Source organism: Neopsephotus bourkii, unplaced genomic scaffold (genome assembly GCF_033783945.1).
Source record: "Neopsephotus bourkii isolate Nb327-2 ecotype Australia unplaced genomic scaffold, CSIRO-AGI_Nbou_v1 NB_53, whole genome shotgun sequence".
NCBI classification, from domain to species: Eukaryota; Metazoa; Chordata; class Aves; order Psittaciformes; family Psittacidae; genus Neopsephotus; species Neopsephotus bourkii.
The window spans coordinates 1901841-1915056 of NW_026900570.1; the positions used below are offsets into that span (position 1 = coordinate 1901841).

General features: G+C 47.3%; 2 protein-coding genes across 23 annotated transcripts in view; one reads left to right on the plus strand and one right to left on the minus strand.

The window, feature by feature from the left end:
- KMT2C (lysine methyltransferase 2C) overlaps positions 1–6262 on the minus strand; it is a 194248-nt gene extending 187986 nt beyond the window's left edge. For 9 of the 17 annotated variants that reach the window (XM_061348908.1, XM_061348828.1, XM_061348880.1 and 6 more), the window contains exon 1: positions 5402–5727. In XM_061348908.1, the coding sequence (XP_061204892.1) occupies positions 5402–5574 (173 nt within the window). In that variant the 5' untranslated portion in view covers positions 5575–5727. Of the gene's footprint in view, positions 1–4147; positions 4189–5401 lie in introns of all 17 variants that reach the window. The other 8 variants (XM_061348899.1, XM_061348931.1, XM_061348923.1 and 5 more) reach the window with 3 other exon arrangements.
- LOC133210051 (uncharacterized) overlaps positions 5601–13216 on the plus strand; it is a 43460-nt gene continuing 35844 nt past the window's right edge. For 3 of the 6 annotated variants that reach the window (XR_009724844.1, XR_009724842.1, XR_009724843.1), the window contains exon 1: positions 5606–5745. Coding sequence is in view for 1 of the 6 variants with exons in the window: in XM_061349108.1 (XP_061205092.1) it covers positions 5601–5745; positions 6374–6513 (285 nt within the window). In the remaining 5 variants the exon portion in view is untranslated. Of the gene's footprint in view, positions 5746–6373; positions 6626–13216 lie in introns of those variants that run through there. The other 3 variants (XR_009724846.1, XR_009724845.1, XM_061349108.1) reach the window with 2 other exon arrangements.

A 13216-nucleotide genomic window follows, 5' to 3' on the forward strand; every position in this document is an offset into this window, starting at 1 on the left:
TTTGAACAACTTTGACAAGGAGGCAAAACAATTCTATAAAACCCACTGTGTGTAACAACTTCCAGTCATCCAATCCAGCACACAGGTCCCGTCAAGAACTGAAAATCAAAAGATTCATACAGAGATCATTTACCAGAGCTCATTCACCTGAACAAAATAGTACTGTGAGGAATTTGAGCCGGGCTCCTATGCAAGAACTACATAAGACAGATGGGTAATTGCTTGGTAATAAGACTATGATGAAGTCATGCAACACAGGCTGCCGAAGAAAATGGCACAAAGTTCCCATGGGACCCTGGCTCCACATTGCTCTGTCCTGTTCTACAGCAGATTAGAAAGGCCTTCAAAGAGCCAGTGTCAAATCCTGATTATGAAGCCTACTCCCATGCCTCACCTCTTCACACTGTGATCTAGTATGTACCTTCTGGCTTCTGGCCAAACATTTTGATACGTGGCTTGTACAGGCAGAACTATAGGCCACTATTTGCTTTACTGCCTTAACCCTTATCTGTACAACAGCTGTACAAAGCCCATCCCTCGAAAGACTTCAGGTTGGTAGTAGTGAGCAGTAATGACTTTCCCTAAATGTGAACATGCATTTAGGAACATTTTTATTGTATAATCCTACAGAAAATTTCCATTTGGAGATGCTGTATTTTGAAGTGAGAAAGGAGCAGGCAAGCAAATATACAAATAAGTATCACATAGTACGTATCACATCACATACTTGTGTCAGGAACTAAAGAAACACAGCTGAGCTATAAACAGAATTCATCCAACACGTTAAGGTTCTTTTGAAATAAGTGTAGATTTCATTAAATATTGGCCTACCTTAATGCAAATGCAGCTAAAGTAATGATAAAAACTGTTAAATAATCATTTCCTGGCAAAAAATGCTATGCTTAAGTGTCCTTAAAACTATCTGCATATATAATATCTATGGTCTTTGAAAACCTACTGCAGCTTACATTGGCCAAAGAAATGTAAAAGGAGGACAAAAATTAGAACATAGGTAATTAAAAATAAACAAGCATGAAATTTTCCACAAATTTCATGCTTTTTGAAATCATTATCCTATGCTGTTTTCAACTACACACATTTTCCAAAATAATTTGTAACATACATCAATGTCTGATGGATGCTGAATATAAAATTTAGAGTTAGCTTAGATACTGACCTAAAAAGTAACTGCTATCACGATCACAACTAATGAGACTAAATTTTTGCTACATCTGTCTATGCTGCTTATAACCTATATAGACTAAGAAAGATCTAGTACTTAAAATAGATTACAAACTTGTTTACTGCACCTGTACAATACTACTCTGATACATTTTAATGAATAATCAGCTGTTCATACAATGACAGTATAGGTAAAACGGAACCAATACTCTTCCCCTGCAACTTCTTCCTGATTACATTCAGGAGCATAGCCTGGCAGTTGAAGTATAATCCAAGTACAAGAGTTAAGTTTCCAAGATTTCAGGCCACACAATGAGATGGCCTCTGGTTATAGTTCTATGTGTTCTTCCTTCCTGATGAAGCGTATCATGAACAACCTACATGCTCTCAGTTTTAAGGCTCTGCATGGCTTATTCTAGTTCTGCCTCTTAAATCTGAACTGCTGCTCTACACAGATTCCCAGTCGTCAACATGTAAGAAGAAAATACGACTGTTTGACTAGCACTTCAGGCAGAAAACAAGCTGTCTGTAAAAATCCTTGAGGTGGCAATGCTTTATCCTTTAAATATACCCTCCAAGTCTGATGCCCATGAATCATCTGAAGGGGGCATATAGGGATGCTGGGGATGGACTCTTCATTAGGGACTGTAGTGACAGGACAAGGGGTAATGGGTTAAAACTTAGGGGAAGTTTAGATTGGATATAAGGAGGAAATTCTTTCCTGTTAGGGTGGTGAGCCACTGGAATAGGTTGCCCAAGGAGGTTGTGAATGCTCCATCCCTGGCAGTGTCCAAGGCCAGGTTGAACGAGGCCTTGGGTGATATGGTTTAGAGTGAGGTGTCCCTGCCCATGGCAGGGGGGTTGGAACTTTATGCTCTTAAGGTCCTTTCCAACCCTAACTATTCTATGATTCTATGCGAAGATAAACCATGGTACTTCTGCATCTTCTGCTCATAGCATTCTCACAGATCCCTTACGCTTTCCCAACACGTTTCTTAACATTTACATGCCGTCTTATCTTTACATTTAAATTAAGAAATTGTGCAGCAGCAACCTTTGCTTATTCATTTGTACTGCAGGTAGTATAATGGTGCCCTGGCCTCTAGGCACAATTACAATATAAATAATAAAAATGAACTGTTCACCTAAGATTAAGTCCCCTGACAATGCTACTCAGGAAGCTATATCCTTCAAACAATGATAAAAAGCTGTTCCAGCATCAAGCTAAAGCTCAGTAACTCTCCAGGTACTGACACCACTGATTCCCAATTCATCACCTATAGGAAACGTGAACTGTTCCATTCCCTGTATATACCCATGTCCACAGTATCACCAGCATTTTTACTGGCAACCAGGTAAAACACAGGATGACAGAGACTTGTGTAGAGCTGTCCTACTGAAGAACCCTGTGCTCCCTTAAAGCAGGCCTACTTCTGGGAAGAGTTGAGAATCACTGGCATCTCACAAAAGCAGACTTAAGGCAGTTTTCCATCTGCCTGCTTAAAGCTCACTGAATTTGCTTAAAAACACAGCCTTCAAGAAGGTAAAATAGCAACCTCCAATATGGTATTGCTCTTTAATGGAAGCACCCATAGCTGAGGAATCATTCTACTTTGGCTTTGCCAGCTTAATGCAGGGCTCTCTGCTTTATCATTACTTAGACTGAACATTCAGTGGAACATTTCCTATAATGGGATAAAGCAGTTGAACAATTTGACTGGCTAATAGTGATTTAGACATGTGATTACAGTACAGAAAATGGTCTGACATATGCTCTTTTATCTGTTTTACATGAGGCACATTAATCCAACGGGAAAGCACAGAAGTAAAAAGGAAGATAGGACTAAGCAGTCCTAAGAAAAACTAGAAAATATTTTTACTTCTTTTATTTCTGCATTTGTTTAGCTAATTGTAATCAGTATTTTGTAAATAGAAAAACTTACAAAATAAAACGATTTTCTCCCCTAAATGGATGCAACTAAAAAATACCTGTCTATACCTACTTCATGAAAGTTAGTAAATAACCATTATTCATAATATCATAGTTTTAAAAGAATTTATGACTTACACCTTTACCAACATTACAGGTATTCCATAAAAATGCAGGACACTCAGCCCCACACCAGGCAGGAAGAATCATAGTGTGAAGCTTATAGTCAGGCCAGCATAAGTACGTATTTTTACAGGAAAAATTAATTTCCTCCAAAAACTACTCTACAGTATTCCCATGACACCAAAAACCTAACTGGGGAAAAAAAAGGAACTACCTCTTTAGCACCCACTTTTCATCAGAAGTATGTACAAAACCTCAAATTGGCCAACAAGATACATCAATTTTCACAAATGACACCACTTTGGTTTTTGTGCAGACTGGTACATTTGAGTTGCATTTGCATTTTCTTTCCTAAAACTTCTTTGGAAATAAAACATTCAAAGGTTTCCTATGTCAGGTTTGGATTCTATGCGTAGAACTAAAACCAAAGTACTTAAAACTAAGCATAAAGGAGAGAAACACAAGAAATTTACTGCACGTGTATGTTTGCCAACTATTTTCAACTACCACTGTATGAAAATTTGTATTGAGCAAATACGTAAGAATTAAAAGAGGGACCTGCAAACAGTCACCATCAAAACCAGGGGGTGAGCATTAAAATCTCTGAAAGGAAGCCTTCATCAACGACAACAACAACAACAAAAAGAAACCATATATCCCAAACTAATGATAGTTCTTTCACGGGATATTTATGTAACATATATTTGTGAAGATGAATTTGTACAGAAGCAAGCATAGTCTTTGCATGGGTTTAGGTCCAGCCCAACAGAATCCCTCGCTGGTGTTTTGGACTTTCACCGTGACATTATGGTGGGATTCGATCTTAAAGGTCTTTTCTCACCTAAAGGATACCCCTCCGGAAACCTGCGGTGAGGTCTGGAGTGGGTATTTAGCGAAGCGCCAGCAACCCACCTGGTTAAAGATACTCGAAGGGTGTCAAACTGAAAGCGTCCCTTCAAAACAAAGGGAAAGAAACTCTGGAAGCCCGAGGCTCCAGCAGACTCGCCCGCGCAGAGGCTATTTTGCTAACAACCATCACGCTTCTCCTCAAAACGGGCTGGCCAAGCTTTGCCCTATTATTGCTGCCATCAGGTATGTCATGGCAAGACTCATCCTACTCAGGAATAACCCGCGAGGAACGCAGCCAGCGCGGCAGCGGCACCTCCACGGTGGCGGCCACAGGCCTCTGGGAGCCCAGCCCTGCACCTCACGCCTATCAGCGGCGGGGCTGCCATACCCGCCGGTTTGCCCTGGTCTCTCAGCAGGGGGGCAGCCGTTGGCACGGCGGGCTCCCTGTACCCGCGCCGCGGGAACTTGTGCGCACCGACCCGGGGATGAGGCGAGAGGAGCGGCCCCTCAGGAGGGGCTTCCTCGGGGGGGGCGGCACGCAGCGGCCGTTGGGGCTGACGAACGCCCGCGTCCCCTACGGGGAGAAGCCGCGGTGAAGGGAAAGCTGCCAGGGCCGGGGAAGCGGCACCCCCGCCGCCCCCCCGTGTGTTTGTTGTGCTTCGGCAGTGTCCCGCCGGCGCGTCCCTCCGTGCGAGGCGGCCGCCTGACAGCTCCCCACCTCCGAGCACACGGCGGGGCTGACGGCCGACAAACTCCTGCCTCAACTTTGCGTGTGCGCGTCCGCACCCGCCTGGGTGTGTGTGAGGGGGAAGGGGGGATTCTCCTCTCTCCTCGCACCCAACGAAAACTGTCTTTTCTTTCCCAAAAACGGGAGGGGGGGGGGGGGAGATCAAAAGGAAAAGCGACGAGGAACTACCGTCAAGCACAGGGAACAGCCAGGAGACGCTGAATGCAGCCGAGCGTCCTGGCGGAGAAGAGACCCAAAAAGGAGAAGGTGCAAAGGCAAGGGAAAACGAGGAAGACGGAAGAGGGAGAAGAGCTAAAGAGAAACTCCGAAAGAGGAGAAGAAAGGAACAGGGAAGGTGAAAGAAAAGTGGAAAAGGGAGAACAGGCGGAGGAAGACAAAAGGTGAACAAGGAGGAGGAGGAGGGGAAAGTGCAAAGGGGAAAGGAGGAGAAGAAAGACGTGCCCTTCTCAAAATGGCATTAGACAGGAGGGAGGGGGCGACGAGCGGCGAGTCTCCGCTGACAGCTCTGCCTGCGCCTGGCCGCCGGCCCCTGCCCCTCTCTGCCTCGCACACACAAACGCTGAACTTACTTCTTTCTGGCTCTCTGGAAAGGGGAAGCGCCATCTTTGCGAGGCCGGCCCCTAGGTCTTTTGTCTGTGGCTGCTGCTGCTGCTGCTGGGGGGGGAGCTCCAGGCTCGGGGGGCTGCTGCTGCTGAGGCGGCTCCACCACCGCCACCACCAGACTCTTGTCCTCCGTTGACATCCTAGTCAGCAGGACGAGAGAGACACATGGATGATGATGATGAGGATGAAGATGAGGATGGTGATGGGGATCCCGATGCTCCTCCTGCTCCCGCGGCTCCTCTCCTCCTCACCTCCGCCTCCTCCACCTCCGCCTCGCATTGCTGGCCTCAGCCGCCGCCGACCAGCACAGGTAGCAGGGGAAGCAGCATGGGGAGAGCAGGAGGAGGAAGGGAGGGAGGAAAGGAGGGGGCGAAGAGAAAGAGCGCAGAGGCAGGAAGGGTCTCACACACAATAACACCCCCTCCCCGGCTCGGCGGGGTCTGTCGGGGCTGGGGGAGGTGGCGGGCGAGGTGAAGAGAGCGAGCGAGAGGCGGCGGATCCCGCCGCGGGGCGCCCCCCCCCCTCAGAGGCCCCGGGAGCTGGCGGCGGCTCCGGCTCCTGCGCTGCCCGGCTGCGGCGGCCGCCGCTTCATTGTACACTGGCCCTGCGCCCTCCCCCCGCGCTGAGCCCGCGGGGGCGGAGGAGGAGCAGGCGGCGGAGGCGGCAGGGGCCGAGACCGAGCGGAGGAAGTTTTGACAGCTCCAGCTGTTGTGTGTGTCGAGGGCTGAGTCCGGGCGGGCTCCGCGTCCCCTTCCCAGCCGGGCCGGGAGCAGGAAGTTTAACTTTGGGGAAAGAAGGAGGAGGAAGGGTGAAAAAAAGGGGGAGGAGGAGGAGGAGGGGCTGCCTCCCTCCCCGCGGGGTGGAGAAGGGATCCCGGCGCTGCCGCCGCTGCCCTGGTGTGTAACCCCCCTCCTTCCCCTTCCCTCTCCCCCCGCCAGTGCGACACATAGACACAGGACCCGCCCGCCCGCCGCTCTCCTCCCCCGCCGCGGCCCCACACTGCGCCTGCCCGGCCCGCCCGCCGTCCGTCCCACGGCGCAGACACCCATCCGTTGCCGATACTGACCTCACGGGCTAGCTGCCGCGGCGGGCTGCGGGGAAAGCGCGGAGCCGCGGAGCGAGGACGGAATGGGATGTGACGGGACGCGGCGCCCCGGGGAACCCCACGCACGCACCCACCCCGCCCCGCAGGGGCCTGCAGCCCCCTTGCTTCACCACCCTCTTCCCGCCCTTGTTTTTTATTTATTTCCCCCAGGGCCCCCTGGAAAAGCCCCATCTGTATGGGGGATGAAAGTGGTCGCTTCACAGCGAGGTGTTTCCGCACGATCCCCGCACTGGGGCTGAGCTCTCCGGGACGGCGGCTTCGGGGGCAGTGCACGGTGGCCGGCCCGGCGGCGCTAGGTCCTCTCGGGGAGTAGGGGCACGGCTGGCTGCTGCCTGAAGGCGGGGAGCTCCCCCCTTCCCCCGCCGTGCGTCTACGGCTCGGGGCGGGTGGGGGAAGAAGGCAGCGAGGAGCCGCGGCCGCCCCGGGGGAAGGGAGGGAAGGGAGGGAGCAGAGTTCAGCGCTGTGTGCGAGGGAGACAAAGTCTGGGGAGCGTGGCCGCTTTCCAGCAGCTCCGGCTAGAACAGCTGCGGCCGCTCGGGGCGGTGAGGTGGGGGGTGCGGGGGCTCCCCCGGGCAGGGGCCTAGCTGGCAGCCTGCCCGCCCGGCTGCGCCGCGGCTTGGGGCGGGGTTAAGCCTCATTACACGGGATTTAACGTGTCCCGGAGGCCGGGAGGGTCTCCGGCTCCGAGGGGATGGGGAATGCTATATCACCGCTGCAGCCGGAGAAAAGTCCGGCCACGGGGTGAGGAAGTGGACCGCACTCCCGGACTTTCCTCCCGGGCCTTGCCCCGGGTGGGAGCGGCCACGGAGTGGAGCGGCGCCGCCGGTGCGGAGTAGGCCGTGCCGCTGCCCGGCGAGGGCCCCCACCGGCCGCCTTCGCACCAGGCGCCGCCCTGAGGGCAGCCCCTGAGGCGGCCTCTTGCCTGCTTGACGCCTTGGCTCCCTCCCTCCGTGCTTTCCTCCCTGCTCCCTGCCTCCCGTGGCGGGTAGCGCCGTGGGGCCCCTCTCCCCAGGCCTGGGCCTCCCTTTCTCCCTCCCCTGTGACCGGGGGTGGACCTGCGGGTGTGAAGGGAGTCGGTAACTCGGTGCAGAGATGCTGAATCATGACATCGGTCGTACGGACGGAAAAGAAATGACCCGTGCTGCCTTGCAGCGGGCAGGGGTCACTCGTGTGGGGCAGGCACGTTTGAGAACTTCGCCGGACTTGGGGAGATCGTTGGGAGCGATACCTCCGAGACTCCGAATACGTACAAATTTATCTTGAGAGCCCTGCGTTCTTTCTCCCTTGTCATTTAGGTTTCTGTTCAGTGTTTGAATCCCAGCTGGTAAAATGGCCTAGGGTAGCACATAGGTACGACAAGGAAGGGAGGGTAGGAGGAGCTAATATTAGTATTTTTATGACATAAAAATAAACAGAGGAATCCAGGCCTTTATGCTGTTCTTCCCAAATTTTTAACGTGTCAGCTCCAGGAATACTATATTAAAATGGCATGCTGTGGCAAATACGACTTCTGCTGGCCTGTTTTCCTGGGAACCATTTCATAATAAAAAGCCTTTGTTGGTTCATTCCCTAGGGTTTTGAGTAACTCAATTAGAACTTTGTGACATTTTCATATTTATATGTTGAGATAAAAAAGAGATACATTTATCTCTATACTCATATACATATGTGTATTTAAAATCATATAAAGCCTTCCCTTTTGGTTAGCCATGCAAGGACAACAGCTGGATTGTTAGCGTCATTTCTTGGCCTTATTTCTGAAAATGTACTTATTTCTGCCAAACTAAAATACATATCCTGAGCTAAGTGTTTGTATGAAGTCTGCAAATGACAATGTAGGTATACTGCTCAAATGACTTCAGGTATGGGAACTTCATCTGTTTATATATTGCCTTACACAGAAGAAAGTGCCTTTGAATTTTGTTAACTCAGGCAAGTTAGCATAATTTAACTGAAAACGTTTATGCCATACAGGCCCAGACTTGGGTGGAGTAGAGAGGAAAAAAGCAGGGAAGGGGGGGGGAAGGTGACGTAAAAGGCTACATCCTCTGCACAGTGGGATGGCTGGTGTGGCGTTTACTCGACTTGCCAGGTTGCCCTCTGGTCTGCTAAAATAAATGGCCATCCCCTGAAACACTGACTGTGCATGTGCGGCTCTGCTGTACATGCACAATGGCCTATGTGAGTATGGGATGTGTCAGAGCTGCTATGCATGGGCAGATTGATGGCACCTGAGACACGTGAGCATGCTGTGGGCTCAGATCAACTGCTGTAGGTATATGGGGAATAACTGTCACATCCCATAGCAGAAACACAGTGAAATCACCATATCCACTCTTCCATGCATGGTTCACCCGGTCATCCCATGCAGACATTGTTCAATAGACCACCTGAAGTGGCTGAGCTTTAGGCTTTGTCTCATCCAGAAGCAGATGTATATTTATTATTTTTTTTCTCCATTGTTTTTTATATTAACTATTTATATGCGACTAACAGTATGAAATCTGAGTGGAGGCAGGATGAAGTTAGTTCTGGTGTAGTGTGGTCTAGGACAAGAGCGTGTTAAGGGTCTTAGGCGTATTCCTCATGCTGCTGTGCCTCATCTGTGTACATGTCCAGACAAAGCTAGGCAAGTCTGTTCTGTGAACTGCTGCGGTCACTGCCATGGCAATCAAAGGTGCAAAGAACTATGTAGGACTGAAAGGGACTTGTGAGGAGGAACCTGAAGTGGAGATGGAGTTGTAGGAAACTGTATTTGCTAGTATTATTTATCACTTAATGAAGGCAGGGGCACAAGCTAGGAGAAATTGTGTCACCAAACATAAATACACTATAGGAGTCCTTTGTTGGTTCAGTATATTTGAACAGCTCTGTCAGGAAAAATTCTAGCTTACACCAGCCACCTCTTATAAATATCTCTATCTGGAAAACGTTTTTACAGCGAAGATGCAGTATTAAAGGAACATGTCCTCTGCTTTTACTGACTCTTAAGAGATCCTCCAGTTCATTATAGAATGACTCAGGTCAACCAACTCACTTTTTAAGTCTCAAAGCCAAGCAGCTTTGAAACTTTCAACAAGAATTTTATGTTCTAACCTCCCTTAAAATAAACATTTCTGGGGTTTTGGAATTGTTTCTGAAATATGAGACCTTTGCAGTACTGATTAAACAATGCATTCTAACAGTTTTAACTTCAAAACCTAAGTTCTCCCAATATGCTTAAGACAAAGAGTGATACCTTCATAATAGAACGAGTTGAAGACAGGATGTTGTCTTAAATTGCTTAGTTAAGGAAAATGACAGCTGATACGTAAATTCCATTGTAGCATTATACAATTAAAGTGGCGTATGTAACAAAAATAATGAGCAAAGTATTTCAGATTGTATCAGGAATGGGATTCAGATACTTTCTCTTTTCATACACTCACAGAATGGTTTGGTTTGGAAGGGACCTTACAGCTCATCTAGTTCCAACCCCCTGCCACGGACAGTGACACCTTCCACTAGACCAGGTTGATCAAAGCCCATCCAGCCTGGCCTTGAACACTACCAGGAATGGGGCAGCCACAGTTTCTCTGGGCAATGTGTGCCAGGGCCTCACCACCCTCACAGTAAAGAAGTTCTTCCTAATAACTAATCTAAATGTACTCTGAGGTTAAAATCATCCCACTTGTCCTTGTCAAAAGTCCCTCTCCAGCTTTCTTGTCAGCCCCTTTAGGTACTGGAAGGTCTCCCCGGAGCCTTCTCTGGGCCTAAGAAGCCCAGCTCTCTTAGCCTGTCTCCTTAGGAGAGGTACTCCAGCCCTCGCAGCATATTTGTGGCCTCCTCTGGACTCACTCCAGCAGGTCCACGTCCTTCTGATGCTGGGGTCCTCAGAGCTGAATGCAGCAGGTGTCTCATGAGAACAGAGTGGAGGGGAAGAATCCCCTCCCTTGACCAGCTCCTTTTGATACAGCTAGCACAGGGTTGGCTTTCTAGGCTGCGAGTGTGTATTGCTGGTTCTGTTGAGCTTCTTGTCAGCCACCACACTGAAGTCCTTCTCAGGGCTGCTCTCTATCCAGTCTCTCCCAGCCTGTGTCTCTGCTTGGGATTGCCCTGACCCATGTGCAGGACCTTGCACTTGGCCTTGTTGAACTTCAGGAGGTTTTATGACATTAGTTCAGAACTCTGCCAGATTGTTCACAGCTCTACATAAAACAGAAGTTCATTTTTTGTTCTCTTCACCACGTGTGTTACCACTGCAGAAAAGTTAACCAAGTTACCACAAAGGCTTCATTTAAGACACCTCAGCAGCACGCTAATGTTTTAAATGGTCAGTATATTGAACCACTTTGTCTTAACCTGTGCTAAATTGATAATCGACTGTAGCGAATGTCTGCTTTCTTCTGAAAACTGGGGAGATTTTGGTGCCAGTGCACATCCCATTGGGGTATTCTTGTTGAAAAAGTAGCAAACAGGGAAAAGGTGCAATGGATAGCTGAGGGTAGTAACCACATCAACTGCCCATAGTCATTTTTTATATCTGCACTCATATTCACCCAAGTAGCTCAGAAGTAGCTGAATCACTGGTTTGGGGGCTTTTGGGTTTGGGTTTTTTTTTGTCAGTATTATAAAAAGCTACCCCAAGATAATTTGAAAGACTTCTAGACAAAGCCTAAATCAAATGGCAAAATCAGGATTACGTCATACAAATGTATGATTTCCAGTTTATTTGTGCTAAACTTGGCTGGACTAAAAAAAAAGTTAGCATATGTTAATTGTCATATGCTAATGAATGCATTGTGGAAGTCTAATTTTAAACTTGAAATGTTTGTTTCTTCTTTTCATCAGTTTTGCTTACTTGTCATCTTGTAGATCTGTCTTACTTCAGGCAGCAGCAAGGCCTGGATAGTGGATACAACATACCCTTGAGCACTGGTGACTTTCCCAGCATTTTGGTGAGATGCTTGTCACTGTGGATAGTGGGGAATAACCCTCTCTTCTAGTCCTGAACAGCATCCCCAGACATCTGGAGAACTGCAAATATTGGGTGCTCCAGAGCAATCAATGAGCAGATAGGAGGTCCAGCCCCTTCAAATCCATCTGCTTTCTTTGGAGGCAGCATAGTTCACAGTCTGTGAGGAAATCCTATTTCATTCTAGTTCTTGTTTTCTCACCTGTGCCCCACCGTGAAATATCCTGACTTAACATTGTACACAGCTACTCCCCACACAAACTAATCTAGCATTTGCATGAACTAGGGCTAATACAGTCCAGGCTCCCCATCCCCTGCCTGCTTTAACTTGATTAGTTAAGTATGTGTTAAAGGCAGTGTTGCCCACGCTGTGATCTATGTGCTAACCTCACACCTTTACACCTTAGTCTCACCAAAGCCTGAGGCCTTTTCATCATATTAAGCTACTTAGACTGGGCTAATGTGACTGAGAAACACACCTTTTTTATCCATTAAGAGGAGGCCAAAAATGTTAAGTGCTCAAGATGCAAGCCCCCAGGGCTTGTCTGTATATCGAGTTATTACACGTGGAGGCTTTTATCTTCATAAGAAAATGTTCTTTTTGTGCATGCCAAAGTGTGAATTTAAAACTAGTGGTTATGGTATAACCCTCATGCAGCCTCATTTATTCTTCTGGCTTTTTTTTTTTTTTTTTTCAGTTCTTTAATTCATTTAAATTAAATTTTAAAAGGTATTCCTGTTGGAGTGAGTTTGTCCACATGAAGAATTACGCTTGCCTGACTGTTATTAATAATACCTTCCTATGTGGAGAAGCACTGTCTATCAGGAATGTTAATTTTGCACGTTTGCGCTTAATAAAAGCATCACTTGTTTATATTTGAATCTTCCTATTTTGACAAGCAGTAGCTGATGCACTATACTGAAATTCATGAAGTTATTCCATACCAAGGCCATGATTCTGGGGGTGCTAAATTAGGCAGATAAGTAAGTAAATGCGTGAATAGTTTTGCTGAAGACAACTACCTCCTGAATAAAGTTTGTTCTGTGTTAAGCATTTGCAGAAATACTAACATTCTTCCTAAACTAGCAATTTATATGATTTGTTCTTATGAGAAACAATGGACTGTGCTGTTACATTGTATTTTTGTTAGCATTCATGTGAAGTTGCTTAAAACATCCACAAGTTATTTAGGAACTTCAGTTCCATTCTGTATGATTTGCCTAATTTGTTGGAATTCCTGTCTTGTTTACAACCTTATGAAACTGTAATTTTATAAATTTTAATTCTCTTGAGTTTTAGTTTTGACATATATGTGGTGGTGGGCAGCAGAAAATAATCTTTTATGACATATTATTGGTTGCATGATTTTTTTTATTCTAAAAGGTAGAATGCTAATAGTTTGAGTAAAATCAAATCAGTATCTGAAACCAGTACGCACTAAATACTGTGCACTGTAAATTCTATGCACTGCAGATACATGCAAGGCAGGAAAATGCCCACAGCCAGTAGCAAGCACACAGGGCAGCACCTCTGGGGAAAGACAGTAGACTGGTGTGGAGTTAGGACTTTATCATGCAGAAAGTTAAATAAACGTCTGAGCAGTGTTTGCTGTTTGCAGGAGTGGTGCATTACACTCAGATTACTCAATAGAAATAATACAAACCCAACTATGAAACGGGAGAAGATTTATTTGTGTGCATTAAATCATACATTTTTTGAGT